Source organism: Gymnoscopelus braueri (genome assembly GCF_963280865.1).
Source record: "Gymnoscopelus braueri genome assembly, chromosome: 13".
NCBI lineage: Eukaryota > Metazoa > Chordata > Actinopteri > Myctophiformes > Myctophidae > Gymnoscopelus > Gymnoscopelus braueri.
In genome coordinates, this window is record NC_137615.1 from 23,586,573 (window position 1) to 23,612,870 (window position 26,298).

A 26,298-nucleotide genomic window follows, 5' to 3' on the forward strand; every position below is an offset into this window, starting at 1 on the left:
TACAACTTCAGTCAATATGCATATGCCATATATATGTTTTTACCTTAATGAGGGGGATGAAGTGACTTTGGAAGGGAGGTGCACAAGGCATGATGGTAATTGGAATATTATACAGTGGAAGACATTCAAGAGGAAAGAGTTGTTCAAACAAAGCACGATAACTATAAGGATAATTATTTGAGCGTCCACACTGATGAACAATAACGTTCTGTAAACAGTGGCACCAAACACGCACTGCACAGTCAAGCTGTGTCAGAGCCCACAGAGAGGGGGAAGAGTGAGAGATCTCCATGGTGCTAAAAGACACATACAATAGGAGATATGGATAATGTCACTATGATTATTAGTAATAAGGATGCGAGATAGTTGTACCTGAGGTAATGCAGCTACCAGCTAGCGTTATTTATTCATAATCGTCTCCTCATCTCCGTTAATAAAAACATCCTAGATGTCCTTCTGATTGATTTTGACTGGCAGTGCTTCTGTCGTTCATAAAATTGCTCCGTTATAGTTGTGATGTGGACTGTACGTGCCATCCACTTCAATTCCACTTCCACATATAGTTATTGTTATAGTATTTCGCACAGAACACATACACGTACTTCTACATTATGTTTTCCAGTCATAGGTCATAAATTTAAAATATCAATACTTTTGTTGTTCATCTTTTGCCTTGATATGATCCAACATTTTGCATATTATAAGAGTCAAGAGTCAAGCTTAGGCCTGGTATCTATTGTTTTTAGTGCAGCTTGGTCCTTATCACACAAGCAGCTTCTCTCTTATCGTGACTATAACTATGGTCTGATCCCTTTACCACCTACCTGTGTGTCTAATGTACTTCTCCACATGATATCATCTAATTAAAGCACAACCACCACCACCTTGAAATAAGCGTATCTGACTCCATTTACCTCTTCAATTACCGATTGTTCCAGAATTCGTCGACAGTACTCTTTCCCACTACAAATAGTGCTAACTTTGAGTGACTGCAGCTTTCTTGCAGCAGTGAAGTGCTGCTTTAACTACTCTTATGGAGCGCAGAGCAACGTTTTGGTGAGCAGGCAAGCGGAGAACGGAGATGAAGGATGTCAGATACATGGAAAAGAGATGGCATGGCAAACTGGTTCTGTAATTAAGGATTTAAAATTAACTTGTGCTCCAGCGCTCCATAGGCAGACATGCCGCTCCACCATAAACATCTTTAAGTGCACAGTAGGAGCATTTATTCACTGATAAATAGCCTAAACTGTACATACTGCACTGCTGCGATCACAGCTATGCTTCACTGCTGCATTCACAGCTATGCTTCTAACTGCATACTCTCTCCCTCACCGTCACACGTGCCTCCAGCCTCCCCCTGCACACAACCCGCACATCTTCTTGGACTGGCCATTTGGTAGTCTACCATCATCCTCCCCCAATATCACCCAACTCTACCAAGCATTTTTCCTTGGGAAATAGTTAAGACAAATTATGGCGTGCCGACAGAGAAAGAGAGATGGAGGTTGTTTGGAGAGAGAGAAAGAGAGAGACAGGGAGAAATGGTGTGAGAGAGAGAGAGAGACAGAAGCTGCTTTCTCATATGAACACTAGTAAATTATTAAATTAGGCCGGTGTTGGCCTTTCACACATGTTGCACGCAACAGGAGAATGTTTGTTTCAAATGCGTTCATACATGAAGGTAAATAGCGCGTTTGATAAGGTGAAGGGTGGCACACATTAGATACTCCCACTTAAATATAACAGTGTGAGGGAGATGCGAGGATCAAATGCAATCATTTCTTTCTTACTTCCACAGAACATGACAGATACATTGAATTCCTTGACATGCGGTCTCCCATTGATGCACCCATACAAAACACAAACGAAACATCTCTCCTAACATAGTAGGCCTAATGCAGACAACGAGCTGCAACCTACTTTTCATAAAAACGAGCCCGTCCTCCGAGCTGGAAAAATAACATTGGTCTCTATGTACAGACTAGTGCACACTGCGCAGGTTAGTAATGGTCTACAATTACTAAAGAGACGTTAATGTTTCGTTTCGCTTATGAGCCATTTCATGGAAGTTCGATCTGTAAATATTTCCAACTCAAACACTAATAAAAAGCAGAATGAAAATGGATTTCAGTTAACTACTGTATCTCTCTCTCCAAACACCTCGGGAGGAGGGGAGGCTCCAATCGTCACACATTGAGCCATTTTGGGCTCAATCGGATATTACCCCGGACTTAACTCAAGGGTCCTGCCAGCATAAAGTCAGTTGTATGTCCAATCCTACCGAACCGGAATGTTGCATTCATACATACAGCACCTCCGTTTGAAGTCTGGAAAACTTCCATAATACAGTGCATGTGTGACAGTGCATGATTATCTCACGCTGTGGGTCAAAGGCAGGTCACACAGTATACAAAAGGGTCATTAAGGGGAGTCAATTAGAGAGTCACAACACTGAGTGTGTGTGAGAGAGAGAGAGAGAGAGAGAGAGAGAGAGAGATCTGACCTGCGCTAGAGGGATAGCCTATAATATGATCTACTTTTGCACTGAAATGATGTAATTAATGATTTGGGAGCAGGTGTGTAAGATTCCAATAGTAGGCCTATAAACATTTAGGTATAAACATAGGTATAAAATAGGGCTAAAGTGGTTAATGTATGTTTTATAATGTAATGATTTATATCTGCAAAGTAACTATAGTAACTCAAATTTTCAAATAATTGTAGTGGAGTAAAAGTACAATATTTGCCTCTGAGATGTAGTGGAGTAGAGGTAAAAGTATAGACAATTGGAAATACTCCAGTAAAGTAAAAGTACCTCAAAATTGTACTTACGAACAGTACTTGAGTAAATGTACTTAGTTACTTTACACCACTGCACGTCTGTGAAAGAAACGCTGGGAACATCCCTATTTACAAGCGACTTTACAGGGAAACAAGCCCAAAGTCGCTTATGATAAGCAGACCTGGCAGCACTGGCAGGCCAGGCTGTCAGCTATAAACGCATTAGCACAACAATGTGCACATCGGCCGACAGTTTGTGCTGAACTAAATGCCAACTTTTGCCAACCGACTAACCAGTCTGTTGCAGTCTGTTGTAGTCTGAAGTAGTCTGTTTGGTGGAGAGTCACCTTTAAAGACTACCAAAGTGAGCGCTCTGTTGTGGTTTTATGTATGGCTGACAGCATGGGATGCCCCAGGGGGTATCCCCTACACTGGAACATGAAATCACTAAAACCTTCACGTAATCAATCCGCCATTTGTTGTTCCAATTAAGAGTTTTCAGCAGTGAGGCCATCTCAAGATGAAACATGAAGAAAATATCAATCCATCTGGATTAGAAACAATAAATAAAGAGGCATAGATGCTTTAATGCGTTTAAAGTCTCCAGCCGGCTGGTTGAGACGCAGCTCTGCTTTTGATGTTCTTCCCCCTTAACCACTTTCGCCCTGGCATCCGTGTTTTCGGTATGTTGTTATAGGCAAAAGTTTCCAACGATTTTCAAAAATAGAACAAATGGCAGATCTACAAGCTCACAGTGCGTCGCAATGTAATGTGTTGTGAGCTTAGAGATCGGCTATTTTCGCTGTTCGTTGTACAAGTATATAGGGCTTAAGTGGTTAATGACACACAATATAGTTTTCCTCAAACCAAACAGCTCATCAAAGCAGATCAGATCCTTGCAGTATTTATATGCAGCTGCTTGCCCTGTGCGTGCACTATGTGGTCATCGGTTTCGAGAAAGAAACGTGGGGAAAGAAAGATCCCTTAACACCTGACTGTCTTGGTGTTAAATTATTTTAACTCTAAAATTAATTCTATGACTTTGCTGTGTATATTAGTAGCAGATTGTTGATCACTTGCCAAGATGAATAGCAGAGTAGGTACAGCAGACTTGTTACATAATATCTAATATAACACAATAATAAACCAATTTGAAGAGAAATTGGAAATGAAATCCACACACTGAACAAACAATGGCTCCCAAATTAGTTTTGCGGTACATGCCTTCTTCTGAATAAATGAAGAAGGTACACTTCTTGGGCAACATACCAGCACTTGATGGCTGATGGTAATTTCACACTATTCAAAGCTGTGGCTGGTGTGTCAGAGGTGTGTTCAATATACTGTAGACCTGTTGCACCAGGTGTCATGACACAACATGCCATTGCGTGTCGGGGTTACCGGTACTGAGAATAATAAAATATATATGAATAGGGTTGACAACGAGTAAACAACTGACAGTCTGCTTAAGGCACAGACTTATAATCCAAGCTGTGCACAAGGGTGAAAATCTCCCAAAGGACAACACACAGTAGGGAACTCGCAGCACAACAGTGTAGGAGGGGAAAAGCATCTATCAGCACACATCAAATGATGTAACCAGCAGAAAAAAAGAATAAGGACAAGAACCCCAGACACCTTATAGCCTTAAGCCGCCGAAAATAACATTTTCTATTTTATATCACTCAGCAAACGCAGTCATACAACGAAGAATAATGAGGCTCTCTCTCTTTTGAATTTGGAGGCTCTGGGACTGGAGACGAGATATTAAACAAGATGAGCGATAGTGTACTCACGGTGCTGAAGTCGCTGTGGCTACATTCCTGGCCTTGGTAACGACAGTACAGCATCATGTCCTTCAAGTCGTGTCCAACCCGCTCAATGAACTCCTTCATGCTGAAGGCCTTGGGTCTATAGGCGGTGAAGTTGGCCTTGTCCTGAAGGAAAGCCAGCACATCGGGCTCGGCCAGCTGAGGCTGGGGAATGGCCAGGTGGACGTCCAGCAGGGCCAGCAGCTCTCCGGCGTGATACAGGTCGTTGCGAGTGAGCCGGCTGAAACGGTACGTGTTGAGATTGCAAACGGTGACGACGGGGAACACCAGGCTGCCCGATACCACCGCGTCCATGCTGGTCACATGGGGGTAAGACAGGAAGTAGGCCATGCGCTCGGCGCTCTCCAGGGCCAACAGTCCCAGGCAGGCCAGCAGAGCGGCTGCCCAGAGCAGCCGTCGCGCTGTAGGCTGACCGTAAGGAAAGATGAAGCGCAGACCGTGGAGTGAGCTGGTGTGAGCGAAAGCCTGCCAGGAGGTGGGCTGCAGACTGGAGGTCTCGTGGCTCCCCTCACTACCACAACTCTCCTTCAGATCCATCATCATCCCTCCAGCCCCTGTACCAGGGAGCCTCCAGTGTATTCACACCTGCATAGAGACAGAGAGACTGTGAGTGAGTGAGAGAGAGACAGACAGACAGACAGACAGACGAAAGTCAATGAATGCCCTACATATATGCAACTGAGATGCCCAGCATGGCTACATGGATAACGTTCACACCAGGTAGAGCAAGAGCGAGAGCGAGAGCGAGAGGAGAGAGAGAGAGAGAGAGAGAGAGAGAGAGAGAGAGAGAGAGAGAATAAAACAGAGGGGCAATGTGAGAGAGGGGGGAGAATATACAGATTCAGAAAGAGAAATACACTGACACCTGCAGCGAATGACAACCAATACCCTACAGTCCATTTGGTTCCATTTATACACTTTTCCGCATTACAATGAACACTGAGAATTTTACTGTGTAGAAACCCACTTACAGATAACTGAGAGAATTATAAAACATGGAGCCAAGCCATATCAACCTAAGAGTGAGAATATGAAGAACGCTGAGGCATAGACCTCGACATCCCCAGCAATGATTACACAGAGAGAGAGGGGAACGCCAGGAGAGATATGTTCCCTCATGGCATTCCTCTCCGCCAGTCGCCACCCCCCACTTTCTCAATCACTCCCTTCAGTTGAGAGTCACTGTGTGGATGCCAGCCTGACTATGGCTTCCTACTATATGCCCTCCTTGCCCCAAAACACACACACACACACACACACACACACACACACACACACACACACACACACACACACACACCTGTCCCTCCTGTTGCCCCCAAAACCCTTGCTGTGTTTGTTTTCGCTGAATCCCAGAGGTAGTTAGGTCCAATGTGACACAGGAAGCAAACGAGAGTCACTCAAGCCAATCAAAGCTGTCTCTGTTTATATCAATGCCCCTGCTTTGCACTCAGTCACAGTCAAAAGCACAACTCATACACACACACACAGAAGCTCGCTCACTCGCTCGCACGTCCAGATTTCAGGATCTCCCTGCCCAGTTAATGACAAGCCTAAGCACCTCTCGTTCAGCGTAGCGAGATGACATCCAGCCAGTGCGAGGTCTGAGAGAGCGTGTGTGTGTGTGTGTGTGAAACAGAGAGCGAAGGAGAGAGAGAGAGAGTGTGTGTGTGTGTGTGTGTGTGTGTAAAAGAGCGTGAGAGAAAGAGAGAGGCGGGGTGGAAGAGAGAGAGAGAGAGAGAGGAGAGGGAGAAGGAGAGATAGAGGGGTTGGGAGGGACAGAGAGCGAGCGAGCCGCAGATGATCAGAGCCGCCGGTTAGCTGTGCATGGCAGTCCAAACTCCTCCTGTTTTCTTCTGGCCACATACATCCTCTTAACCTCCTCTTCCCAGCTCATCTGTCGCGGCAGTGAACTACAGTGAAGACGAGAGATGGGAGGCACACACACACGCTTACGCAGAGAGAGAAAGCGAGAGGAGGATTGAGCAAAAGGGAACGGTTGGGAGAGAGACAGAGATAGAGTCACGGGAGGGGAGGCAGGGGGCTGGGGGGCAGACGTCACAAAAAAAACGGCTCTCCCTGCTAGCTTTCTCCACAGTAAAAACTCTTATTGAATCTGTTTCTCTTTCCTCTGTTCACTATCATTTGTCTTTTAGCCCGCATGTTCTTCATTTTTCCCTCATTCACCCACTAGCAGAGTGATGAATGGAAGTGAGATGGAGAGATTGTCGAATAGATGGATGAGGAGGGAAAGGTGTGGGGATGGGGTGTGGTGGGGTGGGGGGTGTCATGTGCGAGGAGATGTAGAGGGTTAGTAATAATAATAAGTAGGGAATTAGCAGAGCAAGAGAGAGAAAGTGAGACAAATAACGAGTGTGAGAGGGAATGGGAGTCTCCATGCCAGGCTGTGATAATAAACGTTGTGCCTTGTGGGTTTGGTTTGCATGGCAGTGTCACGCAGAGAAAAATGATGCAGAACCATACTGTCACATGAGGTTTATGACAAAGATGTAAAGGGAAGTATATGAAAGCTCTGTGTGTGTGTGTGTGTGTGTGTGTGTGTGTGTGTGTGTGTGTGTGTGTGTGTGTGTGTGCGGTTGGTCTAACCCCAGTTCATTAAGAAATACAACAACGCAGGTGAAGATAAGATATGGAGGGGAATGAGAATATTGTGAGGGTGCTATGAAAAGATAAATTCTTGAATTAACCGTAGTCAAGTAGAAAATCAATCGTATCAGACCATTTGCAGTATACACTCATCTTAAAATACTTGGAGAACCTCAGAGCTTGTTAACACAAAATCAAATAAAATAAAGCATAGCACGTACTGTATAACACAGTTGTCATGCATGCAGCACTTTTGTAGCCGAGCGTTTAATTGTTTTCTTGTATGTCATTTTAATCAGCTACACTGAGAAATCTCGAGTAGAACCTGGCCTGCAAGGCAGCAAAATCTTCACTCACTTATGACTGCAATAATAACCACCATTGCTTTTAATTGTTATGATCCCAGTTTTATGTATTTTGTTTAGAAACAGTGCCAGTGACATATTCAGTCCTGTACAGTATGGTCCCAGTTGCTGGTTCAATAATATATATTTTTTTCCCTAATTGTGTCTCGTGGCAGCCTGTTGATAATAACCATAAAATAATCATTGTATTATGTGGCGATGCAGTCATTGCCATGTTAAATTATATGTAATGATGTAATGACTGTCCCAGTGGGGACAACTTAAAAATATATCTATGGTTCCTCTTAAAATGAGAATGAATCATGGCAGGGATGATGGCATCAAAGACTTCAGTTTTCTAGCTTTAGGAGAGACACAAAATACTAAATTAAAAAGGTAGGGTAAGTGATATTGAGGCAGTCCACTCAGAGAGTGGGCAGGGTCTATGGTCTGGATCCAGGCTAACTTCGCATTGCATAATGAAAAGGTTTGCCTTGTATTGTGTATTACATTAAAGACAGGGTGCCGTGATTTTCAGTGATTTTTTCCCCCCCTAAAACATGATCATCAGGTATTATGGTTATACTAGGAGGAAGATTTTTTTCAAAAAAGTGTACAGAAAGTGTTAAAATTATGTTTTTATGTGGACACGCCTCCAGTTCATTAAGTATACCTGGTTCTCACCTTAGCACCTCCCACCTGTCCTAGTCCCTCCTCCTCCTCCCACAAGACCACCCCCACCTGTCCTAGTCCCTCCTCCTTCTCCTCATGCCCACACCTGTTGTGTCATGATAATGAGGGGGAGGGTATATTTCTACTGCGTCATTAAAGCGCAGTTTTTCTATTGGCACGTTTGACCCTCAAGGTTTCAGCCTCCAGGAAAAAACTCAAAATAGTCAGAGAAGACATAAAACACCATAAAAACACTTAATGAAGTTCTATCAACCTCACAGACACATGAAAAACAGAATAAGTGCAAAACCATGGCACAAGTAAGCCACTGTATACATTATGCACCTAAAATAAATACTTAAAAACATTTCTGAAAACAGCACTCAACTCAAACTAGTAATTTACCACTAAACTAGTGTTACAAAGTTAAACTGATTGAAGTCTGAGCCCTACACACTATCTCTCTTTCTCTGTCTCCCTCTTTCAGAATTAAACTATATGCTGTGTTCCTCCCCTATGAATGCTGTGGTTCCTGACAGCTGCAGGGTTTATTGGCTTCCCAACAACTCAATTAAGCAAATCTCCACTTCCCCACTAAGGTAATGACTGCGGTTTTCCAGGGATTAGGGGTCTCCAGGGTTCAAGATAAGTCTTTATTGTATGCTCAACAAACATCATCCGTCTTGAAAAGATTAAATTAAACACAATAAACGTCTTAGATTCTCGAAACCTAAGAGGATCCATTATTAGCCTTCCTTTATTTTTGCTTGGCTTCTAGTTATCTGAAGGCTGTTCATACAGTAAATTAAATATGACTTTCATTCTTATTTTTAGTTTGCAATCTAGTGTAGACAAATGACCATCTTGATTTGAAATAGACTTTATATTGGAGTCAGGCTAAACTACTGAGAATGAAATTTAAGCTCGTTCAATGTCATGATGTACTTAATATTATACAGGCTAATGTATTCTGGCTTGTAGAATGAGCTTTTTTTTATTCTATCCCAGATGAATAAAAGTGTCTGCACCGACTACCATGTCCAGTTCCCTCGATATATGTACTTGCTAAATAGACTTAATTCCATTTCTGACTTTGATCTACAATTACTCAGTGGCCCAATTCACAGTGGTTTTAGCCTTTATAGTTAGGCCAGAGTCAGATAGCATAAAATTACTTTTGTGCATGGTTAAGCTTTCACTCCTGAACCCATTCATATGAATTGTAATGCCACGCCATCCTCATTCAGCAGCTGACCACCACAACCCACTGAGACCTACTCTGAGGCACACCGATACATAAGCAAGCAGACTATTACTATTACTTATTGAACAACTGGTCATTAGTACCATACTCATGCCAGCTTACCCCTCTCCAAATGGCACATCATGCTTAATTTATATTCCGTCGCACAACGGTGTGAGTATAAATTAGTCTTTATTGCCATTTTGTTTTCTCATCCCTTCTGATGCACCAAATGAAATATAATTGTATAGCCAATTAAAAGATTGTGGGTTCTTTGTCACGACTTGCAATGTAAATCTCAAGAGTTAACTTTACTTTCCATCAAGGGTCTCTACAACAAAGTAAACCACAAATGAAACTCAAGGGCATACTATGTTTGTTTCTTTATTTAACCATCTTTAGTTACACTTTCAGGCCATTTTAACAGATAATGATAAATAATAAGCTCCAACCAGGAAATAAAGTTCTCAGAGTAAAGGGAAACAGGCCATTTTAAGTTGTAGGACAAATTATGAGTAACAACTGCAGAACTTGCTGGAACTGAGGGAAGGCCCTGTTTTGTAAATACCTTAATTGGTGCATACAAGGAAGGGGGTAATCTCACAAGTTGCATGCCCTCACATATACTGTACATACATTCATCCTGAAATTGGATTCATTTTCTATTAAGTGTTTCAATACATGCCATTCTAACTTTCTTGTAAATTAGAAATCTCTGTAATCTAATTATCCACTCAAAGCTACCAGGAAGCAGCAGAAGCATAGAGGATGTGAACTGCTGCTCTCTGCTGGCGGAATACAATTACCAGACAATTAAAACTGTGTGCTCATAAAGATGGACACAAAACTAATGGACAGTAATCAAACATTAGCGTTCAAACATATAGTTATTTAATCTTCATATGTCTCTGACTGGCATCTTAAGATTGGTAGAGGAGGATTCCCTTGCTGGAAAATACTCGCTAAAGACTATTTGTTCTACTGTGACTCCTGGACATGGATGCTATGCTGCTGCTCTCCCCAGTCAGGGTAGGATACATACAGTTGGTCAGGCTAATCAAATGGCTTCAACTCCACTGACTGGCTGTCTCCCCAAAATCTAAAACACCTGACACCTCTTAATGCATGGTAAACAAGCTAGGCCACTGTTTATCCACTGGACTTAAAGGTAAATGTACAACAGTTCCCACTGGAATAGTCACCCAAAGGCTGTGATTTTAGGCTTTAAATGTTAGCTGAAACAGTCATGATTTCCCCAGTCCTTATTGGAAGAAAAGTTTAGTAGCCAGCCAGCTAGAACCTTGTATGCATGCATGGCTATCCCAGCTTCAGAAACCATTGGCGTGAGTGAACTTTTTTGATTTACTACGGATCTTGGCTGTTTGATCTCTGACGTGTTTTGATATAATTTGTCTAAGATGTCGTCGTTTCTGCAGACAGGTACTGAGAGGACAAAGTGTACAATCTCCCTCCATTAGACGATAGATAAGCTAGGAAAATAAATGTAAAAATATTTGTTTTTGCCTCTGGGAGCACCACCTCCTTTTTTGTGTAGAGACAGGAACTCGGTTTGGCTTCTCCGTCTCCCCTTTCTTAGTCCACTTCCTCCCGGGTACACTACATGTTTAAGGTAGTGGTGCTGAGAGATTAGGCAAAGCCAGACAGACATGATGAGGGACATTTAGTCACCACGGCAGTTACAGCAGTTTGAACCCTACTATTTCTGTGATCCATGGTCCGCTGCACCATGGCCTTTAATGGCTTTTAAGGCTGTTTAATTATTTCCATTTTTCTTTGTACAGCGCTTTAACCATGTTAAGAAAGGTGCAGTTCAAACCCTGAGAAAGACTTCACTGTCGAAACGTTGGTTTCGTTTCATTTTAAATAAACTTTCTGCATCGTGGCTAAGAGCTGTGCAGCCTCATTCTTGTCAACATTATTACCTGTCGTGGCCAGCACCTCATCAACACAGGTGTGCGCCTCTTCTGTGTTTGCCTAAGAAAGGTGCAGTAGAAATAAAGATTATAATTATTAAATTACCTAAGGAGACCTTGTAGAAGTGGTTGTTATTAATGGTGGTATCGCTTCTGCTCTGCTTGTGCCAGGTGGTTCAACTTAGCAGCACTCACTGAAAGTCATCCTGTGGAACAGCCTGATCTCCAGAGATTACCGTAACATTGCACGGAACAGTGCACTTCATTCCGTGGATAGTCGCCTCGGAACTCCCAAATTGCGTGCATATGTACGGCGAGTCCCACGGTGGGCGTAACCAGTCGCAACACGGAAAAACCCGGAAGCAGAGCAGTCCCCACAATAAAATTTACGATTCTGTGCCTATCGGTACATAACTCAAACGGCGCTGAGTAGGCACAGGCGAATGTCCCACCGTTCAGGACGGCAACTCGGTCGCCTTAGCTCCCTCGGTGGTCCTTCACGGGGGGACAATTCGCCTGTGACTGCGCGCCTCCGAAATGGTTTTGTCACAAGGCAGCGCCGTACCATATGCACGCAATTCGGGAGTTCCGAGGCGGCTATCCACGGAATGAAGTGCACTCGTTCCGTGCAATGTTACGGTAATCTCTGGAGATCGGGTTGTGTGGAAAGGTGAAGCATGGGAGGACACAGGGATGAAGAAATATCAATTAGCCTACAATAGCTGTTGGGGTCTTTTTCACTTTAGCCAAAATCTAACAAATGTAGCTTAAAGCTTGTATCATACCATATAGGGCCAGATCCAGACTTTTTTGATTGGGGGGAGAAATGTTGATGGGTCACCAACTCTAGTCCAACCCAGACATTAGCGGGGCCTTGGTGGTTCCATCAGCAAATCATTCTAACATTAATCTTCCTTTGGATTGACATAGAAAACAAACTATGGCCAAAAAAGGCTCAGTCTACTGACACATTTTCTATTTAAATGTGAACAATGTAATTGGCTGTGCCAAGGGCCAAAACATTTCTGGGGGGTGTATGTGCAGATAAAGTTTTTGCTGCTTTTACAACTATGCTATTATTAATTATGATTATTATTATGTCATAGTAGTAGTAGTAGTAGTAGTATTTGTAGTAGGCCCAGCCCTTGAATGTCTGTGTGATATTACATACATGTCCAAATCACAGGGCTATAGGCTCATGGTACAGTAGTAGTAACAATTTTAGACCCAAGATTTTCTCTTGCAACAAAATAAGTCCAAAACCAACCATTAAAATGTTTTGGATTTTGCAGGACATGCTGGTTAACTTACAGTATTCTTACGAGGAGTAATGCAGATTAGGGTTTTACACAGCACTGCTCACACACACTCAAATCCAGCCTCTCTCTTGGTACCATAGCACCACAAAGGCCTTAAAAACAAGGCTCCAGACCTTTTTACAGTCTATGCTCCATACATCCCAAAACAAACTGGTCAGGCTACTGCTTGGCCTCACATCTAGAACTCATCTAACCCCTGCTCATTATGCTAGGGTGGGATGGCTCAGGGTAGAGGACAGAGTAGTACAGCAACTTGCAATGGGCCTGGTGTAAGATACGCAACACCACAAAGACACCCATGTAGCCTACCTGTCAAGCTACTTCAAAAACACTGCGGTGACGCTAGCCGCACTTCAGAGAGAGACAGTCGCTGTCTGTCTCTCTCTGAATTGCGGCCAGCGTCACCGCAGTTCAAAAACGTCACAGAGGGAGCTGCTCCACAAACGTTCAACCCAGATTTGGCTCAAGCAAGGGGTTAATTCGTTCTATTGCTATGCCACCAAATGTGGATTGCCCTACCAACAGCAACAGTTATTAAAAAAGTGTGAATCCTTACTCTCCTTCAAAACCGTTCTAGAAGAGCACTTACAGGTGGCTGCAATTCGGAACTGGCCCTTGTAAAAAGTCAAAGCCTTCGCCCCCCCGTCCCCCCCCCCTGAACCTTTACTGTACATATTTTTCTTTTTGACTTCTACTCGTTTATATGATGTCTTTGCATAGTATTGTATCTGTCTGTCATTAAATGTTTCGATGAATTGAGTACATAGGACCCTAATGGAAACAAGCCATAGGGCTTTCTTGGGTATAATCCTCTTAGCAGACCTTGATTTTAACTGTACTTTCCTGCGCTTTTTTTGGGCAAACTGCTAATAAAGTATTCAATCAATCAATCAATCATCACTCAGACGCGCACGCCATGCACGCACTGCCAAACAGCCCTACTCACAGTGCCAAAGAAATCCACACTTTAGCAGTTGTCCATTCCTGCCATGGCCACGGGTGTCTTGCGGCTTGTTTTTGTTATCGCCGTACCATACGATGCAGGAGTAGACTATATAGACCAGGCTTTAACGGTTTTGTCACCACTTTTGCTAATATTTGTCTGAACTGAACTGAAGACTACTCTGCTCTCTACAACTTCTCAGCACTCTCTCCCTCTCCCTTCTCTCTCTCTCTCTCTCTCTCTACTACCACACAGTCACACAGCTGTTGCAGATGCCTGAGTGCAGAGCGCATCGTTGTTAGTTGATTGATCGTTAGCTTTAAGCCACACACTGGAGTGGAGCGGGACTGATAGACCAGTGGTTCTCAAACGTTTTCTTGTCAAGGACCCCTAAATTAATGTGTTGCCTACTTGGCCGCGGCACCTCCATCTAAAAATATGTTGTGCCAAGGACCCCATACAAGATTTGTGGTGTTAAAAATGTCAAAAATATTTGACATATTTTTCAAACTGGCAGTTTTGGTATTCCATAATTGTGCCATCCACTAGCATGAAATGCTAATTTTCTGATGTCAAAAGACATAGCCTACTACCAACAACATAAGTTACACCCGATTGTATTTTTTCATACACCTTTCTTTTTTCATAGGCCTACTAGCCTACTGCCATGACATCTTTCCCTTGGGATCAATACGGTTTAATTATTAAGGCAACATCTACCAGATAAAGAAAATAAGATGATTTTAACTATTTAGGCTATAATCTACTTTGACTTTCCTCAAATAAATAATGGATTACTTAAGTTATACCAAATACCTAACTTAACTCATGGTACCTCAGTGAAAGTGAAAGCAAAAAATGTAAAATTCTAAGTCAATTTGAAGGTAGTGTGATATTCTTTGGTTAAAACTATTTTTTTTTTGTTGTAAAAAGTCCCAATTTGTTAAAAGCTCTTTATTCTGAGTAATCATTGCCATAGTAGCATAGTGCTTGTTCCATAACAGGGGTCTCCACCTCTCCAGCTCTTTAATAAACAGAAAATACTGTACATTTTCAGGTGGGTTGCCAATTTCAGCCAACTAGGAGAGTACCCTTTTATCAGCTTCAGTTGTATAGCTTTTCTCCTCAGAGATGAGTAAAGGCTGGGAACAAATAGTTTGTATTCCAGTTTTGTCTGCTCACTTCTTTGTCAACACTTCCAATTTCACTTGATTATTCTGTATCCTGTAGTTCTCTCTCCTAACTGGTTAAAACTGGTATCCTGACATGAAAATGTATTTTCTATTTACTTAAGAGATGGCGAGACAGGAAGACTTGTTACCGAACACTTTATAGCAATGATTACACAATACAGAGCTACCGTACGTATGTAACACTTCTTTAAACAAATAAATATCACTTACTTCACCTTTAACTCAGTGTACAAATGGATCCGTAAGGGTCCATTTGTACACTCTCAGGGTTACACACCCTGGTCCCCGGACCTGCTGTTGAGAACCAATGGGACTGTCAATTCAATTGTTACTAGAGAAACTGCAACTGAAAAGCTATTACATGCAGCAAATATGAATGATGGATGAGTTTGTAGCAGTGATTTGTTGTTTTCAGCCACACAAGCACACAATGGTCTGAAGCTCCCCTTTTCTACTATGCTCATATCAAACTTGTTTGGGCATACCGGTACTCCATAATCCATATTTACAATCTGGTGATATAATATACATTTTTGGTTAAGCACCTTCTCAAAAAGAGGGTTTTATAATACTATAAAAAGTTACTTTATAATTAGTCCATCCATGTTGCTGAGAGTCCTAAAATACAATTTGCAAGGCTAGCTACTATAGATAGTGTGCACTGTGCAGGGTTATGTACTCTGCATTCAAACAGTCTTTCTTACACACTTTATGTATATTTGTTTTGATTTTCTTTTTACTCTTATTTAAAATGTAAGTGCAATTCCTGCAAAGCTTGCACTAAGGAATTTCATTCACTCCTTTACACCTGGTGTTAACTGGGATAAGTTGAAACTTGCAACTTGCTTGAGTAGAAGTGGAAATCTGATCAATAAGACCGTTTAATTGCTGAGCAAGTGTAAATGACTGAATATTAGTAGAAAACATGTGATCATCGTATTTGCTTTGTTATGGTGTTTGACCATTTCCTGAGTGTGCAGACTCCAAACATTTTTCACCTGGACACTGAACACATTCCCACTTTTATAGATGAAAACTGAAAATATGTATTTTTACAGTGTATTCATTGTACAATGTCATGAGTTCATAGCACTACTACTGTGAGGAGACAGCAGTCAAAAAAAACAAAGTGATACCCAAATCTATCATAACAGACAAAGCAGCAGAGGACTATAAAGAACTTATGATGTCAAGTTTAATTTCAAAGCAGCAGGTTTTCCTCTGGTAACTCTCCCAGGAGTTCATCCAGGTCATCATCTGCAGAACGAACAAACAAAAGGTCAGATACCAGACATTGGTTACAATATATACAACAAATATTCCCACTCATTTTGTATTTACTCATCGTCTCCCTCCCTAGATCTCCCTATATCTCTCTTCCTGCCATCTCTCCCTCCTCTCCATAAGTATTATCAAGTGTGCAATATCCCACCTGCACCCCAGGCTGGGTCCTGCAGCACTGTGTTATCAACACGCCCTAGGTGAGCCTCACTGGACTCATCTCTGGAGCCTGCTGGGACCTGTGGTCCCTGACCTGCCTCTCCGTTCTCCTCCTCATCAAACACCAGCTGCATCCTAGACACAGGGTCCCCGGGGATGCTGGGAAATCGGATGGGCGACGATAACACAGGCTCCTAAATAGAAATGCCATCCATTGTTAGGAGACAGCTGACAGCCTGAGACGACAACATTTTTATCATCTTACACGACTTGTATCGTGATTTGTTGATATGTGGAATACAGAATACAGCTGAAACTAACAATTATTGTCATAATGGATTCATCTCAATTTGTTATTATGAATTATCTGAAAACAAACCCAAAGGCAGAAAGGACACACACAGATGTGCTATGGGAAATACATAATCAAATAAATAGCTTATATCTCATAGCTATACTGACTTCATCACACTAACATTTTGGATATGAGGCCTTCATCAGGGTCCAATAGGTAATGCCATGCAACCAGGAGGATAATATATAATCAATGACAGGTGTTGCTCACAATTAGATAAAGGAAACTTGAGGGGGGATCCTCAAAGGTGTCAATATCACACAAATTAGAAAATACTAAGTGGTTTACAGTAGAGTATACATACATCATATCGCCATGTGCTTAGCCCAATAAGAAGCATAGGACAACATGAGAATGAGACTCACCAGTGCTGGTGGGGAGAGCTGAGTGGAGGGGAGACAGATTCCATCAGGGGGGTAGAGCCTCAGCAAGTTGTTGGGAGTGACATTCAAGTAATGGTTACGATGGGAAGGGGAGAACACACCCACCTATCCACACAGCAAAACAGACACAGAGGTTTGAGGCCAAAACACAGCACAAATGACATACAAGCCCCTGCATCTCAGTCACAGTGTAGATATTTTAAGTGATGGGGCGCATGGGCTCACATTACCATAAAAGGTTCAAACTTTTTGTTGTGTGTTAATATGCACACTAACACACTGATTACAGGGAATAATCATGTTGTTCAAAAGAATGAAAGTCCAACAGCATTGCTCCTACAGTAAGTGTTTAGTTTTCTTTAAAACACAGAAAACATTACATGGTCAAATGTTTCGGCCACAGTTGGCCTTCATCAGGTCTGATGATGGCCATGATTTGATTGAAGCATTTACATGCTTCAATCAAACAAGTGTGATTGGTTACGGCAATAACCTGTGTTTACATGTTTCATTCAAATCAGGTCTCTCATCGTAACTTGCAGCTACATATTCAGACACATATTCAGATAAATGTATTGTGTATGTTAAGAAACCAAAAGAAATCTGACAAAGCATTTACATGCCCAAATAAATTGAAAGCTATGGGGTTTGCTTAGGCCGATTGAGGCATTATCCCAATTTTGGAATTCAGTTATCAGTGTTTACCTGAACATTTCAATAACCAGAGTACTGCATTAATCAGGGTAACATAGGCTAAATTAAAAGCATTTGAATAGTCTACTTGATTGCTCTTACTTGTTTGAGCAGCAGGACAGCTCCAGCCTTGAGCTCACCCAGCCTGTCCTCAAGGAGGGACCTATGCACTGTTCCCTGTATTTCTCCTTTGGGGACACATACAAACATAAGAGCAAAGTCCTCTACTGTCTACAAACAAAAACACTGCCAACTGCAGTCTAAGCACTGCCATCTTGTAATTTGCCGTTAGTAATAGTGCAATGTGTCACATAGCGCGGTAACTTTTGCAGGTAAAATTCATGATGTGGATTTTACCAGTGAAAGTTGCTGCCCTATGTGGCCATGGCCACTTTTTATTGTACAGTACCATATGGATTTTATCTGTGAAAGTTATCATGTTCCCTATGTGGGCTACCATTCTATGTGAACCTGACAATGCGTTGATGCTCTACCTGCTGCTGCCTGTGCGCATTAGGGCATTCACAACTAATGATTTTTACTAGTCGACTCATTTGACCAAGTAGTAGTCGACTAGTCGATGGGGGGGGGGGGGGGGGGGATTGTTTTAATGCCATCCTACTACTATATTACTATTATTATTATCCTCCTGCCCTTATTTTTATGGCGTTTTAAGGGAAGCGCTTCTGGCACAGCAGCACAGCACCACAGCAGCGTCTCCAAGGATCCCCATTGCCCAATAATAGGCTTTTATTGGGCATACTTTTGACCCCCTTTTGATAAAAATTTAAGTCAGGAGGATAATAATAATAGTAAGATGGGCCATTACTATGGCATTAAAACAAATTACAACTAGTCGACTAGTTGGTGAAAGCCCTAGTGCGCATGTGTAAAATCAAGCATATTTCAGTAGCTGAACTCTGGTTTCCTACTTGATGTGTGGAGCTCAATCAGGCGAGTTCTCAGTGAGCAAACGTCCAATATGAGGCAAATAGCACAAGTCTAGCTCCCCTCGCTCTTACACACACATTATATTTTCCCTCTGAGCACAAGAAGACAATTTTAAATTACCTTCCATCATTACAATTCTCTTTTGAGTTCAGCGGGTACGCCATGTGCCTTGTGAAGTACTCCGAGTTTGTGTTAACACTCATCTATGCATGTAGGGTAGTATCTGTGTGTGTGTGTGTGTGTGTGTGTGTGTGTGTGTTTCAACTACCTGTTGGGTCTTTAAAAACAGCCTTGGCGTCAGCGTGTGTGTGGAGGATGCTCTTTAGTACCACGGCCATGTTGGGTACCTTATTCTTTGGTAGTTGTTTCAGGGCAGCCTGGGTAGAGGTATCCATGAACAGTGAGACAAAGAAACGAATACAATTAGATGACAGTAAAAAAGAAACTAATGAAATTAGATGACAATAAAACAGAGACCACAATATTGAAGTGCTCGTAACAAGTTACAACAACTGCCACTGATCGATGCTCATAAATTAAACATCATCAATTATTCACACCAAGCCACTGCCGGCTGTCCCATGTTCTCTATTAGAGGGAATAATGATGACCCACTGATGGGATCCAAATGGTAGAGCCCCCTAGTGGGGTGCAAATTGACTGCAGGAGGAGCATACCTGGGATGGAAAATGACCTAAAAAATAACTATTGTTTTACATGAAAATTGTCATTTATAATTATAATTAAGGAATTGCCTTATTTCTAATTTAGATCTAATGTTGACTCACTTTATTCTGTTTTCAATCATTATAAAAGTTCAAGTCCATATATACTAAGGACTAGTTTGCAAGTTCGTATTTGTTGGACGGGAAGGGGAAGGTTTTCATAAAAACTTGGAAGGGGGCCTCATGGGGACACGTTGAAATACCACAGAAGGGATAATTATAACCGACTCCTCAAGTGTGACTCTGTTCTCAGTATGCCAATTGTACTTGCAAGCTAGGATGATGATGGCAAATAAAGAAAGAAATGTGGCTTACATGCAGAAAGCATGCCAATGATAGAACCAGCAGCTGTTCTAATACCGTCTTTTCACCTCATCATTATACATACAGAATATATACAGTATAACCCATTAAGACCTGGAACGCATCTGTGTCACTTTTTAGATTTGAGCTAAAAAGCATTATTTTACACTTTGGCATTTCAAAAATAGCAGATATACTAGATCTGCTATTTGTGAAAAATCATAAAAATGTGTGCAAGTCTTTTTTAACTCAAATCTTTGCTTCTGGGGGTCCCTGGAACAAAATATTTTGAGATGGGGGTCGGCAGCCAAATACATATAATTTTTTTTAGACATATAAACCTTGACATGAAAAAGTTTGAGCACCACTGATATAGAAACATATGTTTTTCAGAATACTGTTGGGATTTAGAAGACATTTATAGAATCGGCTTCAGGTCTTAATGGGATAAAGAATATTGGGCCTCATTCACAAAGCCGTTTGTAAATTTGTGATTCACAAAAGTCTGTGTAAAGCCTTTATTTATGCTGATCACAGGTGTATCAGTAGGGCTGTCACAATAAGGAAATTATACTTGACATAAATAATTGCGATTGACGATTTGTGTTTTTGTTGTTGAACACTGGAACATACTGTATGAATACAAATTTAATTTCCGTTTGGCTTTTAGGCTTTGAAGTATGCACAGGGCAGATATGACAAAATAACTTAAATATACAAAAGGAATTGACTGACATATTTAATAGCTTTATACTTAAATAAAAAAAACATTAATAGTGGAAATAGCCGATCTACAAGCTCACGAGTTGCATAGCGGTGCATTGTGAGCTTGTAGATCTGCTATTTGCACTATTTTTTTAAAATAAATGCTTCAACATGGAAACGATTATGCAAAAATAATTGTGATTATCTCAAAGAATTGCGATTAGGCGCTAATGTAATAATTGTGACAGGCCTACTTGTATGTATCAGATGATAAATCACACCTATGCGTAAATCAAATGTGCATTCCAGTGCACCCCATTTGCATTGTTCCACACTCCATTTAACACCATAAAAGGCAACCAGAAATATCCAACGTGAAACCAAAAACGGCGTTGCTATGAGACATGAGTTTCAGCGTACCCGACGCAAGAAATCGAAAAATAATGATAATCACTCTGTTCGTGGAAACAGAATTACTTGAATTTGCACTCAAGTAATAAAATCTGTGCAAGCTTAGTGAATGGGGCCCATTGAGAACAACATGACAAAAACCTGCCTTCTTTCCATTACATAAGAACAAGCTTCTTTGCAGTGATAAGGCTAAGGAGGTGACCCTTGTGGTTCTTCTGTACATTGCACCTGCTGCTGTTTCAATTAATTAATCATTACTTTGACATTTTCATTTTATTGTCATTCATGAAGCTATTTAGACTGTAGGCAACAAGGGTTGTGTGGCATAGTTGAACCACTTGTTTACTGTTTAAATGTTGAATATTCAGTTCATATTTATGTAAGAATGCACATCCCGCCAAGAAAGTTCCCTCAGTCGGTGCTGGTAGAATGTTCAACTCCAAAGAACAAAACAGTTTATTATCATTATATCATTACGGTGAAGAATACCTTGCGAAGCACCATGACCACACTGTAGGAATGTAGGAAACAAGAAGGATTCCTTTCATCCAATCCCATTTCTGCCTTCATCATTGCCCAGGGACCACCACTGAATTCCTCCTCCTCATTCTGTGAGCTAGGACCCTGTAAATGAAGGTTACAACCACAGGAAAATTACATTCTGAACTGCTATGACTTTTCAACTGCTTGAACCGTTTCTGGCGTGCAAGGTCAGTTGTTTGTGTCTGATTGGTGGTACAATAACATTTCAGATGTTTTTGTTTCCAATAAGGGCAATTCCTTTATTAGTCGGCATGAGTGAGAATTCATTGCCATGTTATTAGGGTTGGGATCCGGAACCGGAGGAATCAGATCCAACACTGAGGAACCATCATATCAATCATAACACTCTCAGAGTTACAGACCTGTTAGGGTCCATTTGGAACCTCCGATAGGAATCATTAAAGAAAACCGTTAAGGAATATGACCGTTAAGAGGGAATCGTTAAGAAATCAGAATCGTTAAAATCCTTAAGGTTCCCAACCCTACATGTTATAGGCTGTGCTTCCACCAAATATCTCAGAACAGAGTGGCATACTTAGAACCCCCCTTAGCAACAGCTATGGTAGCCAGGCAGCCAGGCAGACAACCACCTTATTTCTCAGAAATGTTCTATATTGCCTCTGGAATTCATAGCACTATACAGTGGGTTGTCACAGGGAAACAAACGCTGAAACAAAAAAGCTGAAATACACTAAAGTGTAAAAGTTCTGGAGGGGGACTTAAATGCATTTTGTGTGTATAACACTGTCTTCTCACAGTGACCTCACCTGGCTTGGTAATCGAGCCACAGCACCATGGGCTGGTGTCTGAGGAATAGACACCACTATATCATCAAGGCTCTGCCCAAGAGACTGCAGTACAGAGAGAACAAGTTATTAGTGTATGGAAGTGTTAATAATGCATAAAACAAACAAATAAAAGGACAGATTTCTTTGATTCTTCATTATATTAGGAAAATACATTCTGATTCATGTAGGAGCAGTAAAAAATAATGAACGTACATGTGACTGTAGTGTGCACAGTCAAAAGTACAAATATAATTCAAAGTAAGAACGAATAAATACATTTAATCCATTAAAACCGGGAAAGCATCCGTGTTATTTTAGATTTTTGCGTTGGCTATTCAAAAATAGCAAATATGCAGGCTCGCAGTGCGGCACAAAGTGAGCTTGTACATCAGGCTATTTTTGAACATTTTTTAAAAGTCTTCTAAGTGTGAGAACCACTGATTTAGAATGTAGAATCGGCCTCAGGCCATAATGGGTTAAAAGGGTGATGAAACCCCCAGTTTAATTTCGTCTCTACTCGCACACCACTTGACTTTAAACAAGACGAGTGAAAAAGCCCTTCTAGCAGACTGAGAAAAGTGGTATAAACTAACTGACCAACATTTCCAACCTACTTTGATTTATAGTAGCACGCTCCCACTAGTGGGGCTATAAATGAAAAACAAACTAAAAATTATGTATGAAAATAAAATAAAACAATTAATAGTACCACAATGTTTGTGTGTGGGCACTACATATGGTATATTCACTGAAGGAGTATAATATATTATAAACAGCAGAAGCTTTAATTTAAATAAAATAGAGGGACAAAGACAGACCGTTCCTGTTATTCGCTGAAGAACTCAGACAAATAAATCCTTTCAGCAAAGCTTCAGGAAGTCTTTTTTATTCAGGTTTCTATTCTGTTCTGCTTGCATTCCATTTAAGAACCTGCCAACAAACATCACTTTAATTTGCTCCTGATGAGCAGACGGTGTCTTGGCTGATGCCGTTGGGTGTGTGACTGTATGTGTATCGCAAATGACTTTGCGATACACATCTCTAAGGACTCGGAGGCAACAGAGCATTGAAGGGGAGGCTTGGAGAGACGTGAGGGTGAAAGGGGATGATCAACAGGAAGTTAATGTACTTAGGCTAGTGGTCGTGATGTATATCTAAGAAATTCTGGCATTTTAGTGTGATATGTGTTATCAATATTTATAGACTGATGTTGACATGATGTGGAAGTGTAACTTCCTGCATTCAGTACAGTTATTGACTATATTTTGTCACATAGTGCTTTTTTGGATGGTCTGCAAAGCAGTAAATGCTGTCCATTTAAATGGAACACAAAATGCAATTGAGATCCAGTTCCTTGTACACACACTATTACTAGCCTCGGAAACCCATGCCTTTTTTTGGGGTTTCAAAAGAAAAAAAGGCTGGGCGAACCATGCAGGAACGCTGGTCTTAGGACCTTGTTATCTCCTAACTAATCAGAGTGCAGAGGGGCGTCGCTCTAAATTTGGTGACGTCAGTGTGCTCCGTGCACAGGCCGGGGGGGGGGGGGGGGGGTGGGGGGGAGGCGGGGACATAGATTGGTGAAGCAATAGGAAGCGCCGCAGGAATCCCTGCGGCTGGGTTTGGATCCGCGCTTCAAGACCATCGATTGGGCTCGTTCTTTCAGTCTACACTATTACTGACTGAGTCCAGCATGTGTAGATGAAACTAACCTGCTGTGGCAGGAGTCCAGCGGGGCCAGGGAACCGCCGGGTCTTTGGGCGGTTAGGGTCCGAGCGTGGCCTTCTCTTGGGAATTCTATTGGCAGCAGATACCAACTGGACTAGATGGTTGGTAAGAACAGGGGTGTGGTGGGGGCGAGGTGCAAGACCAGGTGAAGACAAGGCAGAAGGTGCTGGAGAAATGGGCTCAAACATGCTGCGGCCTTGTTGGGAACGTCCAGGTGTTTCCCACAGTCTCTGTGACTGGCAGGGCCCTCTATTAACTGGTCTTGGGGAGGGGCCAGAGAAAACAGCAGGGCTTCGGGGAGGGGGCGGGAGGAAAGCAGTACGTTGACCTGGAGATGTGAAGGGTACAGTGGATGAGGTGGTATGTGGTATGTTACAACTAGATGTCTGATTGGAGGGAGTATTGTGCGAAAGCAAGCCCCCACTGGGTACACTTTGTGTCCTTCCACAGTTTGAGGGCCGCAGCTTTTTGGCTGAAGATACATTTGTCGCCATGGGCGGTGCCGATGGTGGTGCAAGGGTTTGAACAGACTGTGGGATGTGTGTTCCAACCTCCATCTGGGGATCACTCTCATCCAGGTCTGCCAGATCAAGATCCCAATCATCGAAATCATCCTGGGGCAACACGGTCTTCTGTGGCCCGTTAGTGTGAATGTGAGAATTTCCTTGTATGGAATGCTGAGGAGAGTTATGGGAGGAAGCATGGAATTGCTGCTGGACAGTAGATATCTGTCTCAAACATGGAGAAACTGTCTGTGCAATAGCAGTCTGTGCAATAACAGCTCGTGTGCTGCTGTGTGATTCAGTGGCATTATGGAGGGTGGATGTTTCTCCAGTTTGCTGGAGGGAAATTCCCTTCTGTCCACCGTGAGGAGCAGAGGACGCACGCAGAGTAGATGATGTTACAGCAGCTGCCACACTGGCAGGTCGACACACTGTTGGAGGATCCCAGTCTGTCCCAAGCAGGTCCTACCAAACACACATGCACACACACAGCGAAAGAAAGAGAGAGAAAGCAGAACCTAAAATCAATAAGGCTACATAACGCTAATCAGTGAGAACACTCTTGGACTTGCAAATAATGTCCTTATTGCAATCAGGTGTGATTAGTGGTCACCTCATCAAAGTCGTCTCCAATGCTGAATAATCCATTTAATTTGCAGGCCTAAAACAAAGAAATATGTCTGTATTAATGCTGTATATTTCAAACAAAATACATGCAATATGAAAACAAACACTGCTTACTTTAGTGACTATTGAGGTCAGACTATATTTTAGGTAATGCTAGTGGTAACAGGATCGGTGGGTACATCGAGGTGGGCACCTCGATGTAAAATGGGCTTTTTTGTCCAATGTTAAATATTTGGAAACTGTTTTTAAGTAAAGTATTCATGATTAGAATATGCTTAAACATTTGACAATTTGGTCTAATAGTTCTACAATTACTACAAATGGCTACAAAATCTCTAGATCCAGTTAGCTGTAGAATACAACTCTCGTAGACGTGTTTATGATTCTGACGTTTTCGTCAGAATCATAAATACGTCTACGAGAGTTGTATTCTACAGCTAAGATCCAGTCATTTTGAGCCATAAACAAGTTGAAGGATAAAATTTAGTCTGATAATCAGGTATCGTGCACGTTCGTGTATACTTTACATTACTTAAGACCATTTTTTGAATATTTTGTTTTTTAACATTTTGGATAAAATGGCCAATTTTACATCGAGGTGCCCAGATGTCCCTAGTGCCCACCTATCCTGTATCCATGCTAGTGTGCTATTAGCTCTGCTGGACTGGCCCACTTACCATTGCTGCTATGATCCCGACAAACTTATCAGATCACTACTGACAGGACCACAAACCAGAGTGAGACATAATCAATTCTCATTTAACGACGGTGTATGGTATACATATATTCCACTGTCTCTCATCGTGCTACTTTAAACGGAATGGACTGTTGATCATCTGTTGATTCATGAAGAATCGTATGCAGTTTCAGCTTGGCGCGGCTACGTTCAAGCAATTAACCAACGTGCTTACGTATTCAATGTTTACTTGACGTGCTTGACAGTGTTGCCAGGTTTTGGGAGAGAAACAAGCAACCAGGTCTATAAAAACAAGCCCAAAAGAAGCCACATAAGCATCGGATATTTGAAAATATCAGAAACATTCTAACACCACAAATTGGTACCATAGACTGTATAAAAGATTGGTACGGGAATCTCTGGCACAAAACATTTTCAGATGGGGCATGGGGGGGGGGGGGGGATGTGGACAAATACACATTAAATTGGGTGTCCTTGGCATGAAAATGTTTGAGAACCACTGGTTTAAAAAATAATACATTACTCTATTTTGGAAACAGGCCCAAATACACTTGACTTTAGAAACAAGCCCCCAA

At 41.9% G+C, this 26,298-nt stretch overlaps 2 protein-coding genes across 4 annotated transcripts in view; both read right to left on the bottom strand.

Annotated features, from left to right (window-relative positions):
* asic2 (acid-sensing (proton-gated) ion channel 2) overlaps positions 1 to 6,264 on the bottom strand; it is a 454,275-nt gene extending 448,011 nt beyond the window's left edge. Inside the window, exons 1-2 of one of the 2 annotated variants that reach the window (XM_080446000.1) lie at positions 6,178 to 6,264; positions 4,581 to 5,201 (exon numbers count right to left, since the gene is read on the bottom strand). In XM_080446000.1, the coding sequence (XP_080302126.1) occupies positions 4,581 to 5,159 (579 nt within the window). In that variant the 5' untranslated portion in view covers positions 5,160 to 5,201; positions 6,178 to 6,264. Of the gene's footprint in view, positions 1 to 4,580; positions 5,202 to 5,916; positions 5,936 to 6,177 lie in introns of those variants that run through there. The other variant, XM_080446001.1, reaches the window with a different exon arrangement.
* A 9,777-nt stretch (positions 6,265 to 16,041) lies between these two features.
* Positions 16,042 to 25,891, bottom strand: hrob (homologous recombination factor with OB-fold). Of its 2 annotated transcripts, XM_080446679.1 has the most exons (11): positions 25,704 to 25,891; positions 25,013 to 25,060; positions 23,881 to 24,864; positions 22,148 to 22,231; positions 21,327 to 21,461; positions 18,962 to 19,070; positions 17,845 to 17,930; positions 17,032 to 17,154; positions 16,437 to 16,505; positions 16,304 to 16,391; positions 16,042 to 16,128 (listed from the first exon to the last, which is right to left on the bottom strand). In XM_080446679.1, exons 1-11 carry the CDS (start codon positions 25,704 to 25,706, stop codon positions 16,073 to 16,075), a joined length of 1,785 nt encoding a protein of 594 aa, XP_080302805.1. In that variant the 5' UTR covers positions 25,707 to 25,891; the 3' UTR covers positions 16,042 to 16,072. The 2 variants fall into 2 exon arrangements, with proteins under 2 accessions (XP_080302805.1, XP_080302804.1); XM_080446678.1 differs by having other exon boundaries at positions 16,304 to 16,505.
* Between the last annotated feature and the right edge of the window lie 407 nt (positions 25,892 to 26,298).